General features: G+C 53.8%; 1 protein-coding gene across 1 annotated transcript in view; it reads right to left on the reverse strand.

The window, feature by feature from the left end:
- The window catches only part of COL27A1 (collagen, type XXVII, alpha 1), a gene marked incomplete at its 3' end in the record, with an annotated part of 129,804 nt that overhangs the window by 75,676 nt on the left and 39,087 nt on the right, over window positions 1-15,041 (reverse strand). Inside the window, exons 10-14 of the mRNA XM_008583912.1 lie at window positions 12,227-12,271; window positions 11,564-11,617; window positions 11,087-11,131; window positions 8,084-8,137; window positions 6,664-6,708 (exon numbers count right to left, since the gene is read on the reverse strand). Coding sequence (XP_008582134.1) covers window positions 6,664-6,708; window positions 8,084-8,137; window positions 11,087-11,131; window positions 11,564-11,617; window positions 12,227-12,271 — 243 coding nt within the window. The remainder of the gene's footprint in view (window positions 1-6,663; window positions 6,709-8,083; window positions 8,138-11,086; window positions 11,132-11,563; window positions 11,618-12,226; window positions 12,272-15,041) is intronic.

Genomic DNA, 15,041 nt, shown 5'->3' on the forward strand with positions numbered 1-15,041 from the left:
CCAGGCAGTTCTCAACCCCAGGGGTCTGCATTCAGAGGCTGGTTCAGGCTGGCTCAAGACCAGCAGCCAGGCCAGCCTCCCCCGTTCCAATCCTGGCTCCACCACCCATGGGCCTCTTTGCACCTCAGTTTCCCCTGCTGTACAGTGAGGAGCACTGTGAGGATGAACTGAGATGCCGCATAGAGGGGGAGCCCTTGCTGGCACATGGTAGGCAGCCATGTGAGGGCACATCTCTGAGGTATAAGCAGACTTATAAGAGACTGTCATCAGAATTTTGAGTCCAAATCCCAAAGGGAGTCACTTCTGCAGACAAAATCAGCCCAAGCATAGGCAGTGGAGGATAATGACACAATAAAAGAATGACGGTGACAGCAAACTCCAACAGTGTGACTTCCCAACAGCCTCATGAGATAGGTCCTACTATTGGCTCCATTTTAAAGGTGAGGAAACCGAGATTCAGTCACAGAGCTATGGAATAGCAGAGCTGGGATTTGAACCCAGGCAGTGTGACTCCAGAACCTGTTCTCTTAGCTAGGACTGGACTCTGAATAAAAAGAATGAACTATAGCAAGGCTGTGACTCCTCAAAGGGCTCATCAGCGCTCTCATCTAATGCACAATAAGAACTGGCATTAGTGATGCTGAGGACTGGTTCTGTCTGGATGTGCTAGGTGGCTTCAGTTACCCATCCCGGTCTCCATCTTCAGTCTCCCTTCCTATGGTGGGCTCAAGCAATGACCTCTAGCAATCTAGGGTTTGTAATTAAGAGCACAATGGTTGGGGAAAAAGCAGAGCTTTAAAAGTGCTGGAGCAAATCTTTGATTGGAACAATCAAGGATGGTCCAAGATGGAAGGACCCTCGATGTGCTTGACCTTCAGCACCTCACTGGACCAATGGAGAGACTGCACCCAGAACATGCCCAAGGCCCCGTCACTCTCTAGCTTGCCTCATCCCTCCACTACCAAGTGGCAGAGCTCATGTCCAGCAGCACCTCAAGGCCCCAATGCTTGGCCCCCTGGATCTCAGAGAAGTGGCCACCAAGCTGCACGTGTGGCCCCCACTTCTACCCTGTCCGCTTCCCTCTGTCTGGCTGCATCTGCTGGTGCAAAGCAACCACATGGCATGCACACCCAGCCCAGCCAGCACAGAGACCTCTCTCCGCAGGCCAGAGCTCCTGGCTGCAACAGGCTGGCCCGTGGCCCAAGGAATGAGCTCGACTTCCTGCCGGGGCCCCAAACACGTGGTTTCTCTCCATTTCCCCAGGTCGGGCCCCTCTGGGGAACTGAACGCCTCGTACTTGGAGCAAGAACAAGGCCCAGGAGGAGACAGAACAAGGTTCAGGGATGAGATGCCACATTCTCTCAGCTACAACTCAGAGGAATAGAGGTGAGGATAGGGACAGTCTTCATCACCACAGCAGGATGCAAACGGCTGAAGAGACCTGAAGGCCATCTCATCCACTCCCCCTCTTTCAGGCAGGGTCTACCCCAACTGTCTGGCTCCAGAGGGTGGGATATAGGAGCAGGGACACATGGAGCATCCAGAATAAAAAGCCTTGCTAAAGCCTCTAAGGCTCAACTCCCTGGCCTGCAAAATGGTCAGCCTTGCCCCACTCACCTGGGAGATGAGATGTTTATAATCCAGCCCCTGGCAAACTCTGATGTGCCATCACTATGCTAGTCAGGGTTTGCACCAACAGTGGGAATATTTAATAACCTCTAGGAGGAGCCCACAGGAGAATCCTGAAGACCTCTTTATGACATATAAATTGTCCAAGTCTGGAAGTTCCTGCACACATATAACCTGCATCCTTCCTACTGCAACTGAAGCAGCAAGTATTCTTTTCCAGGAGGTGTGTGAGTCTCAAATATGTTGACATGGAAAGACCCCTTGAGGTCCCCCAGCACTTTTTTCTCATGATGCTGAACATGTTTTTATCCTGCCCTTAGGAGGGTAAAAGTCCATTAGGAAATCCACCCAAGAAAAGTCACCTCAGGGAGCAAGGAAGTATAGGCAAGCAGAATTCTCACCAGGACTCCAGGGTCACCAACAGCCCTGGGACAGCTGTGGATCATGTCTAGGATGCTGGAAACCACGCCTCCAACTCTCAGGATCACCACAGCTAAGAACCTTAATCTGTTTGGGCCTCAGTTTCTCTACTTGAAAATATGAGTTCTCTGTCACTTGGCTCCCTGCTACTCACAATCTGAGAACTGGAAAGAGCCCAGAGCCTGAAGCCAAAATGCACCATGTTAGAAACCTTGTCCCAACCCAGACGGCTGTGATCTTGGGCAAGTCCCAATCATCCCTAAGTTGGAGCCAGGGCTGGGCCCTTCCAGCTCTAAGCTGTAGGATCTGCCCTCCTGCCTCCTACGTAAGACCAGCCTTGGCAGGCCCGGCCAGGAGCCACAAGAGAAGCTGTGAGTGGCAGCTAGCCTTGCCAGGCATGGCAGGGGCTTGACAGTGAATTCAGAATAGGAGGCAAGAGGATTCACTGCAGCATCTTGCCAGCCTCAGTGAGAGACCTTTGGCTGGGAGGCATGGCTCAGCCTCCCTCTGTGAGTGACACTGAGCAGTGCCCCGAACAAGCCAGGACAGCCCAGGAGAAACCCCTTCAGCTCCAGCCGGGTTGGTAACATCTTCTATCTGGAAACCTCAGCAAACCACAATGCGTTCTCATTCTAGCAGGAGATGCAAGGAGGGGCTGAGAGCTATAGACTAAGCTTTTCTTCGGAGGTTGAAGATGGGAGCAGAGAGAGAGGGAGCGATATGAAGAGCAACCCGTACTAGCAAGAAAGGGTCCTGGGTTCAGGTTTTGACTCTGCCACCAACTTGCTGTGTGACCTTGGGCAAGTTACTTGCCCTCCCTGCGCTATGTCTGCTTGCTTCTCTGTCTGACAAAGAGGTTGGGCCAGGCTGTCACTAAGGTTCCCACAGCTCTGATACACTTGTACCTTCACTGTCTCTTTCCCCCATCAGCAAGAGACTCTCACACATCCTTCTTCTGAGCTGGATACTGAGCAGTCCGCTATGTCTGCTTGCTTCTCTGTCTGACAAAGAGGTTGGGCCAGGCTGTCACTAAGGTTCCCACAGCTCTGATACACTTGTACCTTCACTGTGTCTTTCCCCCATCAGCAAGAGACTCTCACACATCCTTCTTCTGAGCTGGATACTGAGCAGTCCGCATGCATGGGCCCCAGGTTTTGTTTGCTGGGGAAAGATTGACTACAGCAAAAGGATCGCCAGCCCCACCAGAAACGAGGCCAACTGTGATCTGGCACGAGGGAGCTCAGCTCATTCTCCTGATGCTTCTCTTTCTTAGTAAGTGCCTAGAAATTGCCTGGTCCACAGCTTGGACAAGGAGGAAAAAACATTCACAGGAGAAGCCCCCAACACCACCAGGCAGATCAAGGGGTTGGGAGCACTGGCAACAGCAGGATGGCCCTAAAAAGCCCTCAGGGAGTGTGTGGGCCGAAGGGCGTGGCAGACTCAGAGGCCCAGCAGAGGCAGGGACAAAGCCACAGGGACCAGCCCTTATGAAGTCTTAGTACATAGTAAGTCACATCTGATGCAGACCTTGCTGATTCGCTGGCCATAGCAGCTGGACCAGAGTCAAGGGTATTTTCACGCTCTCAAGGGTATTGCGTGGGCTATTTGGCTGAAGAGGGTGTCTCCTCCCACCCACGTCTGACACCCAGTGCCAGGGAATGCCCCCGTCATGGGCTGGGTCTTTGGAAGTTAAAGGCGAGGAGCAAGGAAGCGGAGGGGGGTTGTCAGTGATGGGGGCTCAATTCTGGAGAGCATCGAGGGTCTCTGGGCAGGTGGCTGTGACAGTCTAAGCCTCAATTTCCTCATCTGGAAAACAGCGTAATCAATCTCACCTCCGAGGTTCACTGGGAGAATCAGGGTTCAAATGTCATATACACCAAGGGCCTCCATAAATGTTGCTTCCTTTCACTTAGAGGGGACTTAGGATCCCAGCCATACTCTCTTTAGGTTATTTATCCTATTTATGGATTGTCTCCACTCTTAAAACTGAAGCTCTATGACAACAGAGATTTTTGTCTGTTTTGGCTACAGTGCTGTCCCCAGTGCCTGGCATATAGTAGGTGCTCAGTACACTTTTGTTGAATAAGAAATGAGAGAGCGGTCTCCTCTCACACACAGATGGGTGCTGAGCACCCCAGACTGGTGCTTGACGGCCACAACCAAAGTGACTTTCAGCTCCAAGAAGAACCCAAGTACCATGGCAGGGAGAAAGAGACGAAGGGGCTGCTGGAAGGGGAAATGAGGAGGACGAAGGGACAACGGAGGCCCAGCCCTGTTCACACTCCTTGCTGGGACAGGTTGGAGAAGGATCATGCCCAGGGTTTCAGGATCTTGTCTCTTCCTCCCTCGGGAGACTCTGGAACCCATGCGCTGAACAGCTATGCTCTACGGCAGGAGGTGAGAGCTCTGGCTGTGTTCTAATCAATCTCTGACTCTCAGCAGCCACATGACCCTGGCCTGGTCATTCACCTCTCCCAGCCTCAACCTCCTCATCTGTCAAGCAGCAATGCCTGGCTTCTGTAAGGCTCTCAGGATGGAGTCTGTACAAATACCCCAAGGGTGGCTCTGGAGGTAGGCCTGGGTGCTGGGGCCAGGCCCAGCTGAGATAATCTAAGTCAACTGCCCCCCCCCACCCCCACACACAACTTAAAACTGCGGGAAACCAGACCCAGAGCAGGTAAAGCCATTGGTCTAAATTCACAGAATACAGAGAACCCCTTAGCCATCCAGCAAACTACAAATAGGAACAATGACTGCTACGTGACAAGCACAATGATTCCATAAGGTAGACACTAGTGTCCCCATTTCTCAGATGTGAACACTGCAGTTTGAACCCAGTACAGTCCAGCCCCAGGGCCTCTGCACCTGCTGCTACCTCAACCTGGAATGTTTTTCTCTGGAAAGCACACGGCTCCTGTCCTCACCCCATTCAGATTTCTCACGAATTGAGAAGGACTTCCTGGACCAACTTATCCAGCAGTCCACATTGGAAGCACTCGGGGTCCCATCCTACTCTCTCCTAGCATTCAGCACTATCTGAGACTCATTTAATCATTCGTTCTTCCATTTCCCCACTGTCTTTCCAGACTGTCTGTCTGTCTGCCCCATGAGAGTAAGAACTTTGTCTTATTCCCTGCTCTGCATCAAGCACAAGGCTTGGCCCATTGTGGATACTCAACAGATACTCACTGAATGACTGAATCTCCTTGCTCAAGACCACCTGGCTCGAGGGCAGACTGGGAGCCAACAGAGCTCTCCGATCCAGGTCTTCACCCTGAAGCCAGGAGCACAGGCACTGCCCGTTGCCTGCGTCTGGGTGTCAGGGTTAGACCTCAGAACACAGAGTGACTATCGGGCCACAGAGAAGTCTAGCTTTTGGGGGTGGGACGCCCTCTGTCAGCTCCTTGAGGCCAGCGGCTGACACTTCCTTTTCTTTGTAACCACACTCGGCCCCCAGAGGGCCCAGCTCACTACGCTGCACCAGGTTACACAACCGTCAGCCACAGAATCACAAAACACCCCCCACCAAATGCCCTCGAGTGCTCCTGGCCACCTCAGCAGTTCTCCCCTCCCCCACAGTCCCTTCTCCATCAACCACAAGCAATGGGAGGCCCAGATGCAGGGCTGACCATGGTTCCAAGTCTGGGAGTTAATCCGCTGGGCAGCAGCAGAGACAGCCTTGAGCCACCAATGGGGGCAAGGCCTGAAAGAAAGATGCCTCAGTTCCAGTCCTGGGTCTGCCTCGGCCTGGCAGAGGGACCCTGGACATATCACTCTGCCTCTTGGAGCCTCAGTTTCCCCTTCTGAATAATGAGATCATTGGAATGAATGGCTTTCCTTCCAGGCAAAGATTCTAGGGAATCTAATTTTACAGTATCACAGCCAAACAAGGATGCTGAGAGGCTGCCTCAAGCCACCACTGAGATCAGAGACCCTGGAGACAAACCAATCAAGGTAGAATCCTGGCTCTGTTGCTGATTCATGGTGAAACCCTGAGCAAGTTATTCCATCTCTGTGCCTTGGCTTTTTCTTCATGCCTTGCAGATGCCCAGACAAGAAGAAAAACCATTTCCTGCCTCGACGGAGAATCAGAGACAAAACTGGTAGACTGGGGGTCACTGCCGAGCTCCTCTCAGGGTCATGCCTGCTGGGGGCCCACACACCGCCCTGTCCTATGGCCTTGGGTGTGCACAGGCGAAACTGCACAGAGCCACATGACATAAGACAACATGGTGACTGAATGTTCTCTGAGACCACATCAGCTGCTCTAGCCAAGGTCCCCCAGTCCCAGATCGCCCACAGACACAAATACTGTAGCCAGAAGCCCTCCAGACAAAGAACTGCACTGAAGAGCAATTGCTGCACACAGGGAGAGAGGAGCCATCCCAGCAGAGCCCAGAGCCCACGGGAGCCCCAGCCCCAGCCCCAGCCCCAGCCAGGCAGCAGCCACTCAGCGCTCCAGCAGCAGGACTTGGGGCCCACACAGTCAAAGCAGAGCGGTGGCCGAGCAGAGAGAAGCGGAATACGCCAGGCCATGGGTGGACGGGGCAGCGTGGCCAGTGGGAAGTCAGGTTCACCCATAGAGTCTGCGTAATAGACACGGAAAATCTTTACCGGCCTACCCATCTTGCCCCTCTTGCCAGGAACGCCAGGCAGACCCTGTAGGGGGAGAGACAGGGAAGAGGTCAGGACAGGACTCCAGCAGGGGACAGCACGAATTGTCCCAAACCAGCACTAGAGCCACCCACAGGAGGGAGTCATAGAGGGCCTGGAATACCTGCCACATACACAGTGGCACCAGTTACACACACACACACCAGATGAACGGCCCTTGTACTCTGCAGGGTCAGGGTCTGCGTGGACCTATGCTAGGGAAATGAAAGTAGCCAGGGCTCCTGGCATTCAGCAGGTGCTTAATAAGTGCTCCTTCTCCTGCTTTCCCAAGATTGTCTAGGCCCAGCTTGTTGATAAGGTTCCAGTTGAGTTCCTAAATGTGGGTTCAGGCTGGGAGGTGGCAGAGAAAAAGGCCCCAAGGCCACCAGCCAAGGGATCCCAATGGACATCGAGGCTGGGCCAGGGGTCCATGGGCAGCTCCTGCCCCATCTCCCAAAATGCCCCTGACTTAGACATTTGATCTGGAACAACAGGGCCTCTAGAAGCTCTCAGCACCGCCTGCCTACTCCTAAACCTGACCCACAACCTTCTCCATCTTCATGGACTTCAGGACCCAAACCAGGGACCAGGTGCCCACCCCAGTCCCCTGTCCCTAATCCCCTGCGCCCACCCTCCAGCACCACTGCCTTCACCCAGATGCAGCCGCCACTATCCTGTCCTTGGACACCTGGTCTTCTGTCTCCAACCCCTCCCTCAACCCAGTCACATTTCACTCAAGTAAATGTACAAATCTGTCTAAAATGGGGATCATCAGAAGTTCTCCATAAAGGGACACATAGTGACTATTGTTGGCTCTGTGGGCCCTATGGTCTGTCACGACTATTCAACTCTGCCATTGTGGTGGGAAAGCAGCCACAGAAAACAGGTAAACAAATGAGCATGGCTGTGCTCAATAAAACTTTATTTACAAAAAACGACTGGCTGGATTTGGCCCATGGGCCATAGTTTGCAGACCCCTGATCTAGAATATAAAGTGGGCTCATTTCTCATTTGCTGAAAGCACTTGAGAGGCTCCCCTCAAGAGTCCCTTTCCTGATCTCAGTCCCTAGGTGCCCATATGACCTTGTCCCGGGGCCCCATAGCCGCATCTCTGGCCACTCTCACTCGCTCACTCAGTGCTGACGGGGTTGATTGTTCAACTTGCTGAGTTATCACACATCCCTGTCTTTGCTCATGCTCTTCCCTACGTCGGGAATGCACATGCCTTGACCTGTCCCCTCGGCAGACTCCTATTCAATCAAGGGCATCTCCTCCAGGAGGGATTTCAGGACTCCTCCAGGCTGGTGGTGCCTGGCAGGTTCTGCTTTGTTTGAGCAGAGGGGGTGGATGGAAGGGTGAGCTGCCAAAGGAGCATACTTACTCGCTCTCCGTCGGACCCTGGCAGGCCGAAGAGCCCTGGGAGTCCAATGTAGCCCTAGGAAAGAGCAGATGGGGGGTCAGAGAGGTCGACTGGGGGTGTGTGGCTGGCCCAACCATCCCAGCCCACCCTTCGCTGCCATCCCACGCCTGGCTCTTCTTCCTCGCTGGTGGCAGTGGCGGTTCCAGAGGCTCCTCGATGACATAAGCCTTGAGGCAAGTGTATATGCCCATGGACTGCATGGTGCTGGCTTCCACGATGTAGTCCAAAGGCACATACCCTCACGCCAGGGAAGGGCGCGGGCGCTCTCAGGTGGGAGGCCCGCCCCGCGCCAGGGGCTCCAGGACCTGCAGAAGGAAGCTCTCGGCTGGGTTAGATGCTAGAGTGGCCCCAAGTACTCCCCGCACCCAGAGAAGCTCGCAGCTGCCCACGACTCCTGCAACACCTCCTCCTGGGCCCGGCAGGTCCTGAGCATGGGGTTCACATCCACCCCGGCTGCCTGAGTGCTGGTAGTAGCAGCAACTGCCACCCAGTGTGCCAACACAGTGCCAGGCACGTGCGTGCTACTGCATTGGCTGTCATCTCCCTCACTGGACAGACAAGGAAACTGAGGCTCTAGAGATAAAATAACACAACCAGCCAGTGATGGAGCTGGGAGTCCCCTTAGCAAACTCCTAAGCAGCTCAAGGGTTGCCCAGGTCCAGCTGACTTTAAAGCCCGGGCTCTTCACCATTCTCAGGCTCTATCCCAGAATGCATCTGCTTTCCTGCCTCCCAGCTTTTACTCACCTTGTCCCCTCCCCTGGCATGTCCTTCCCACCCCACATGACTGCAGAGCCAAGTCCTTCAAAACCCAGCTCTAAGGCTCTCTCTGACAAGCATCCGTGCTGCCCCAAGGCAGAAGCAACCCTCCCCGCAGCCCCCATGTTGTATCTGCACCTCAGTTAGCAGCATCTACCACTTTCTCCACTTCCTCCCTGTATCTTCGTTATCTGTGTGCATGTTTCATGTCTTCATTAGCCTGGGAACTTCTCAAGGGCAGGGACCTAGCCCAAGCCTTCTACCACTCTGGTACTCTCTAGATATTTGCGGAATGACTGATAACAACTATAACAAAAGCTAAAGTGTATCGAGCACACACTATGTGCCAGGCCCAGCTCTCAGTGCTTTGGAATGCATTAAAGCATCCAGTGCATGCTCACCACACCCCTAGGAAGTGGGTATTATTAGTAAGCCCCTGTAGAGGTGAATACATTTAGGCCCAGAGAGGTAAAGTGACTTGCCCAGGGTCACAGAGCTGGAATGTGATAGAAATAGCATTCAATCTCAAGTTCTCTGACTCTTAGGCCCAGGCTCCTAACCACTGCACAACACTCTAACCCCTTCTCCCTTTCTGGGAGGTTAAGAGCTCACTGAGCCTCCTTATCCTCAGTATCCAGCACAATTAATATCCATAACTTTAATGAGTGACATTGACTGCCTTTTCCAAGTAGGGCTTGTATCCTAGATTTACAGGTGAGAAAATGACTCAGAGAGGCCCAGTGACTTGCCCAAGGACCCACAGCTGGTTAATGGCAGAGCAGGTCTCAGAGCCAGTCATCCTGATTTCAAAACCTACTTCATAATCATGAGGCTGGCAGTGGCAGGGTGCGTGGGCACCCTGAGCCTCCCCCAGCTCACCCAGGTTGCCCAGGGTCCTGTGGCCTGTGGGAGACAGGAGTGCTGGGACCAGACCAGCCCTCTCCCCACATGTGGTCTCAAGATGCCACCAGCACAGCAAACATCAAGTAGCCCCAGATGTCATTAGCCTGTCCTATCCTCCCAGCAGATTGGGGCTGAGCTGAGAAGACCCTTCTCCCTGGGCTTAGAAGCCCCTCTGGGGCCACAGCCCATGGGGGCAGCTGGATAAAGGAAGGGGAGCCAGCACCCTAGGACAGGAGCCTCCTCAGACCCTGCACATCATAATAACGTCCTGGAAGCTCCCCAACCTCCTGGGCACTCTCACAGCTGCCAATCTGCTCTGGGGATTAGGGCTCAGACTGCGGCCATTCTGACCTCTACCTCTTGTCATAAATAGCTTTGGCTCAGCAGCAGAGGACATGTCACACTCAACCTGCCCTAACCAAGGGCTGCGTGACCCGTTTGCTGAGCATTTCTGGACAGGCAGTGAGCCCAAGCCTCAGAACACCTGGGTCCTCATCCCAGTTCCACCTTAGGTATGCAGCGTGAACTGGGGCCATCTGGTCCCCACCATGAACCCAGTTCATTGTACGTAGACCAGATCAGCTCTTAGTCTTCCCAATTCCATTCACTCCCATTCAATTCACCCAGAACTTTCTTCACCACCCGCAGCCCACCTGGGAGCCCCCACCTGGCGCCCCCTCCTCAGCAGGGATTGCTTTCAATCCCTGGCATCCCCATCACCATGCTAGAGGTAAGAATGGACACTACTCCATTGTAAAGAGAGGCAAACTGAGGCCAATGGCTACTCAGGGTTTGCTACCCGGGGGCCTTGAAGGAAGGGGAGATCTGGAACCTCCGGACCTGGACAGCATTCACCTTTGGCACCGCTGCCCTCCAAAAAGGGTGATTCCCCCCAGCCCTCATTTGGGAGAAAGAGGGAGGCTACTGAAGATTCCAATGACAGGCAATTCAAGTGGCCCCAGCTTAGGCTCCCTAGTCACTCAGAACAAGCCCAGGGACACATCAAGCAAACACCTGATTGTTTGCAGCTGGCTGTGGCCAAACCTCCAGCAAAGCCTTTACTGCCCAGACTGCCCAGCCATGGGACCATTGCCTTGCTTGGTTCAAAGATCCCCATCACCCAGCCCTCCGATTGCCCCTCCATTCTCCAGGGAGCACTAAGGCAGGACAGCCTTGGCCCCAGCTCCCCTGACAGTCGCTGGGTGGGGGTCTTACCGCCCTGACCTCCCATCATGCCCACTGGAGGGATGGATGATGCCCACTTAGGGCCCCACCTGTGTGGCATTGGCCAAGGACCACTTACCCGGTTGCCTTTGGGGCCGGAGTCTCCTACCGGTCCAGGTAACCCCTGAAACACAAATGACAGAGGGGCAAGGACATATGGAGACACTCTACCTGCTGCCAGCAGCCCGGGCAGTCCTGTCTCTTTGGGGCCTCAGCTTCTCCCTCTGTAGAATAGGGTGAAGTTAGACTAGTCATCTTCAACCTGAGCCCCCACAGCCCCAGGATCCCAGGGAGGTGTCTCAGGGGGGAAGCTGAGTGGCAGGGGCCGCTGGAGCCCTGCCCCCACAGAGCCAGCTCTCCTCTTACTGAGCATCCCTGTCCTGCTGCCTGCAAAGAGAGGCTTCCTTGGTCCGGCCCCTGGACAGCCCTTTCCTTAGGGCCCACCCGGCGGGTGCAGCTCCTGGGCCCCCAGCCCACCGCCTCCCTCTGTCTGGGGGCACCGTGGCCATCTCCACACCACCATGGCCACAGAGCTTCCAGAAGCCATATACTGCACCTGCCTGCCAGGGTAACCTTTGGCCCCTGGGCTGCCCTCAAGTCCTGGCTGCCCCTGCAAAGGAACAGAGAAAAACATAAGGAAGGCAGAGACCCTGCTTAGCTCCAGGTCTGGGGGTTTGTGGGGGACTGGGGCTGACAATGGACAGAGAGTGGCAGGAATGTGAACCGAAACAGGAGAAAGGGGGAGCCATGGCCCACTGGGCCCCAAGCCCACCCCTCTGTGAAACCGGTCAGACCAGCTCCAAGGGACAAAACCCCCTCTGCTTGCAGCCCAGGAGTAAGAAAGTACTGGGGCGGCCTGGCTGGCTCTCCCACGCTGGCAGCGCTGCTGTTTGACTTGGGCCAGGGCGGCCAAAATTCCTGCAAACCCCGTGGCGGCATGTATAATATCCCCTAACATTGCCCCGAACAGGCCAGCTATTCATGGCTCTAACCAGAGTTGAGAGGCTCATGCCAACACCGGGTCGGTGTGGACTCTGGCTCTTTCAGGCAAATGTGGCTGGGGGAGAGGTGGGGCGGAGTGGGGGCCCCAGAAGGATGGGAGGCAGAACAGCCTAGCTCCGGGGCTTGCTCACGGAGCAGGATCCAGGCAAGAGCCCTGACACAGGCAGGGGCTGGAGGGAGGGACAGCCAGCAGGGCGGGGCTGAGGCGGGGCCTCACCTGTTCTCCGGGGTGCCCTGTGGGTCCAGGATAGCCCTTGTGTCCCTGTGGAGGGAGAAAGCCGCATCAGGCAAGGAAGACACATCCAGGTCTGTGAGTGGCAGGGGCCCAGCCCCCCAGCCTGTCTTGCTCGGCACTGTATGTGTTACGCTGGAGATGTAATACGTGCTCAGTAAACACTTGCCAAATAGATGCAGATACTATGTGAGGGTTAGCAGATCCCTAGGGTTTCACCTCTGTTCCCAGTGGTTCTTAGATCAGAAGATTCTAGCAGGGTCATTCACTCCTTTGCCAGGGTTTGTGAGCTGAACTGGGATAAGCAACTGTGACTGAGTGATGCTGTATTCCCCAGTCATTCCTTCCAAATCCAAAGACAGGGTGAGACCGACCCTCAGGCATGGAAGGATTTGTCAAGGGATGGGTGGCCCTAGCAGGACCCATGGTCTGGGATATGTTCAACCAGCATGTGATGCTGATTCCCTCCCCCATCAGGACCAGCCCCTTCTCATAGGGCCCCGTTTGAAAAGACCTCACACATGCTGACCACATTTATTAACCAAAATAGCTGCTGCCCTTCTTCCTGCTCCTATTCCAGGGGAGAGAAGGCCACCCACATGCCTGACTGAAGAGGACTCTGGCAACGCCCCACTACCAACGTTGACCCTCTGTCCCGATGGCCCAACTACCATGGTCCAAAGCATGTCTGGGCCAGGCCTGTAGGTCAAGAGAATCAAAACGTGGTGCGCTTTCAGGTGGCACTGGCGATGACCACCTGAGCCATTAAGAGTGTGGTCTCCGAGGGAAATGCCAGACTTTGAACTTCTGTCAGCTTGGGGCTGTTGTGGAAATAAGACTGAGCAAGGGGCTTCCATTTCAGACAGGGTGACCACACAGCTGCCCAGTACACCCCTTTACACCAGGAGCTCTGGGCTTGGTGTAGACACTGTACCTGACTTACCATGTAACTTTGGGTAGGTTACTGCCCTTTTCTGGATCTCAGATGGGGGAGTTAGAACTCTTGGTGCCCTTCAGCTCTGATGTTTTAGAACCCTAGAGTTCTGAGACTCCCCCAGAGTCCAAATACACACACAAGACTCAAGATATGCTACAAGAGTCTAGTACACACACACACACACACACACACACAGACTCCCCTATAGCACTACTATTTTCCCAGGACTACATCAGTAGTAGATGACCTCATCCAGCCCTTACAACAGCCAGATGAGGTGGAAGGGGGTAGTTATCATCTCCACTTTACAGAGGAAAAAGTTGAGTCTGGGAGAACTGAAGCCATCTGCCACCAGTGCCATTGCTGAGCAGCAGCAGGCACCCACTCAGCATCAGGTCCTTCTGACACCTGACTACTCACTGACAGCCTCGCAAACATTCCCAGGCTGGGACAGCTCCATGCACATTCACAAACACACACAGGGACACATTCAGCACCCCCGCAAACTCCCGGGAAGCAGACACTCTTAGCTATAAACAGCAGAGTCGGTTTGATCCAAGCGGTGTCGGGAGTTTACAAGCATTCCTTCTGCACCTACTCACGCCTCGAGACCACTCGGCAACAAGATTGTATCTCACACCCAGCAGCCTATGGAGAGTGATGCAACATGGCTGGGTGAGATTCTTCACCTGGGGCGTGTGCTCTTTTCCCCAGTGGGCAAACTAGGGCACAGGCCACCGCCAGCAGCTAGCATGCAGAGTGATCAAGATCTCTTGTTTCAGCCTGATCTGGATGCCAGTGCTATTCCACCAACCAGCTGGCTGTGGGGCCTGAAGCCAATGACTTCATCTCTCTGAGCCTCATTTTCTTCGGATGTAAAATGGGGTTGTAAGGGTTGGTGCATGGATTATGTGATATGTGTTTAAAGTACTTCACACAATGTCTGGCATTGAATTCAAGGGCTCTGTAGAGACCTGGTGCTGTTATCATCACGTTCTTCATTTTTCAGTTATTCACTCAACGAACATTCACATTATTGAGCAAACAGTCTCCAGAGTTTGTAGGCTCCAGCACCGTTGTAGGCACAGGAAGAATGAGATAGACAACATTCTTTGCCTTAATGGAGTTTACATTCTAATTAACGAGCTACAAAAACAAAATAAATATAAAAGATAACATCTGGTGGGGGGCAGGGGAAACGGAGTTGTTTAATGGGTATAGAGTTTCAATTTTGCAAGACGAAAAATTTCTGGAGCTCGGTTGCACAACAACATGAATACACTTAATACTACTGAACTGGACACTTAAAAATCGTTAAGATGACAAATTTCATGTCATGTATTTTTTTACCACAATAGAAAAATAAAATTTTAAAAAGAGAGAAATAATGTCTGGTAGTGACCAGAGCTATTAAGAAAAAGCAGCAGAGTTAGGGGACAGAGAATGGCGGTGGTGGGGAGGCGTGGTGGCTGCAGGGTGGGTGGTCAGGGACATCTCTGAGGAGATGAATGAGATAAGGGAGCCAGACGTGGGGCTGCCTCTCTGGGGAAAGGCATTACCGGCAGAGAGCACCGTGAGTGCAAAGGCCCTGGGGCAAGATCACTGTCGGGTAGGTTTGAGAATGCACAAGAAGGCCTATGTGATTGGAACAGAACAAGTGGGGGGGTGAAGGGTCGGGGTGGTCAGAGAAGAAGCAGGAGAGCAGAGCGTGCTGGCGGTGATATCATGGGAACCACAGGAGGGCACTGAGCGGGGATGTAGCATGATGCGATTCATATAACCACCGTTATTATCATTTTTCCCCTTGCAGCTTGCAGACCAGGAGGAACAAGCAAGGCCTTTTCCCAGTAAAGAGCAGAACTG

Source organism: Galeopterus variegatus, unplaced genomic scaffold, assembly GCF_000696425.1.
Source record: "Galeopterus variegatus unplaced genomic scaffold, G_variegatus-3.0.2 Scaffold3081, whole genome shotgun sequence".
Taxonomy (NCBI): Eukaryota; Metazoa; Chordata; class Mammalia; order Dermoptera; family Cynocephalidae; genus Galeopterus; species Galeopterus variegatus.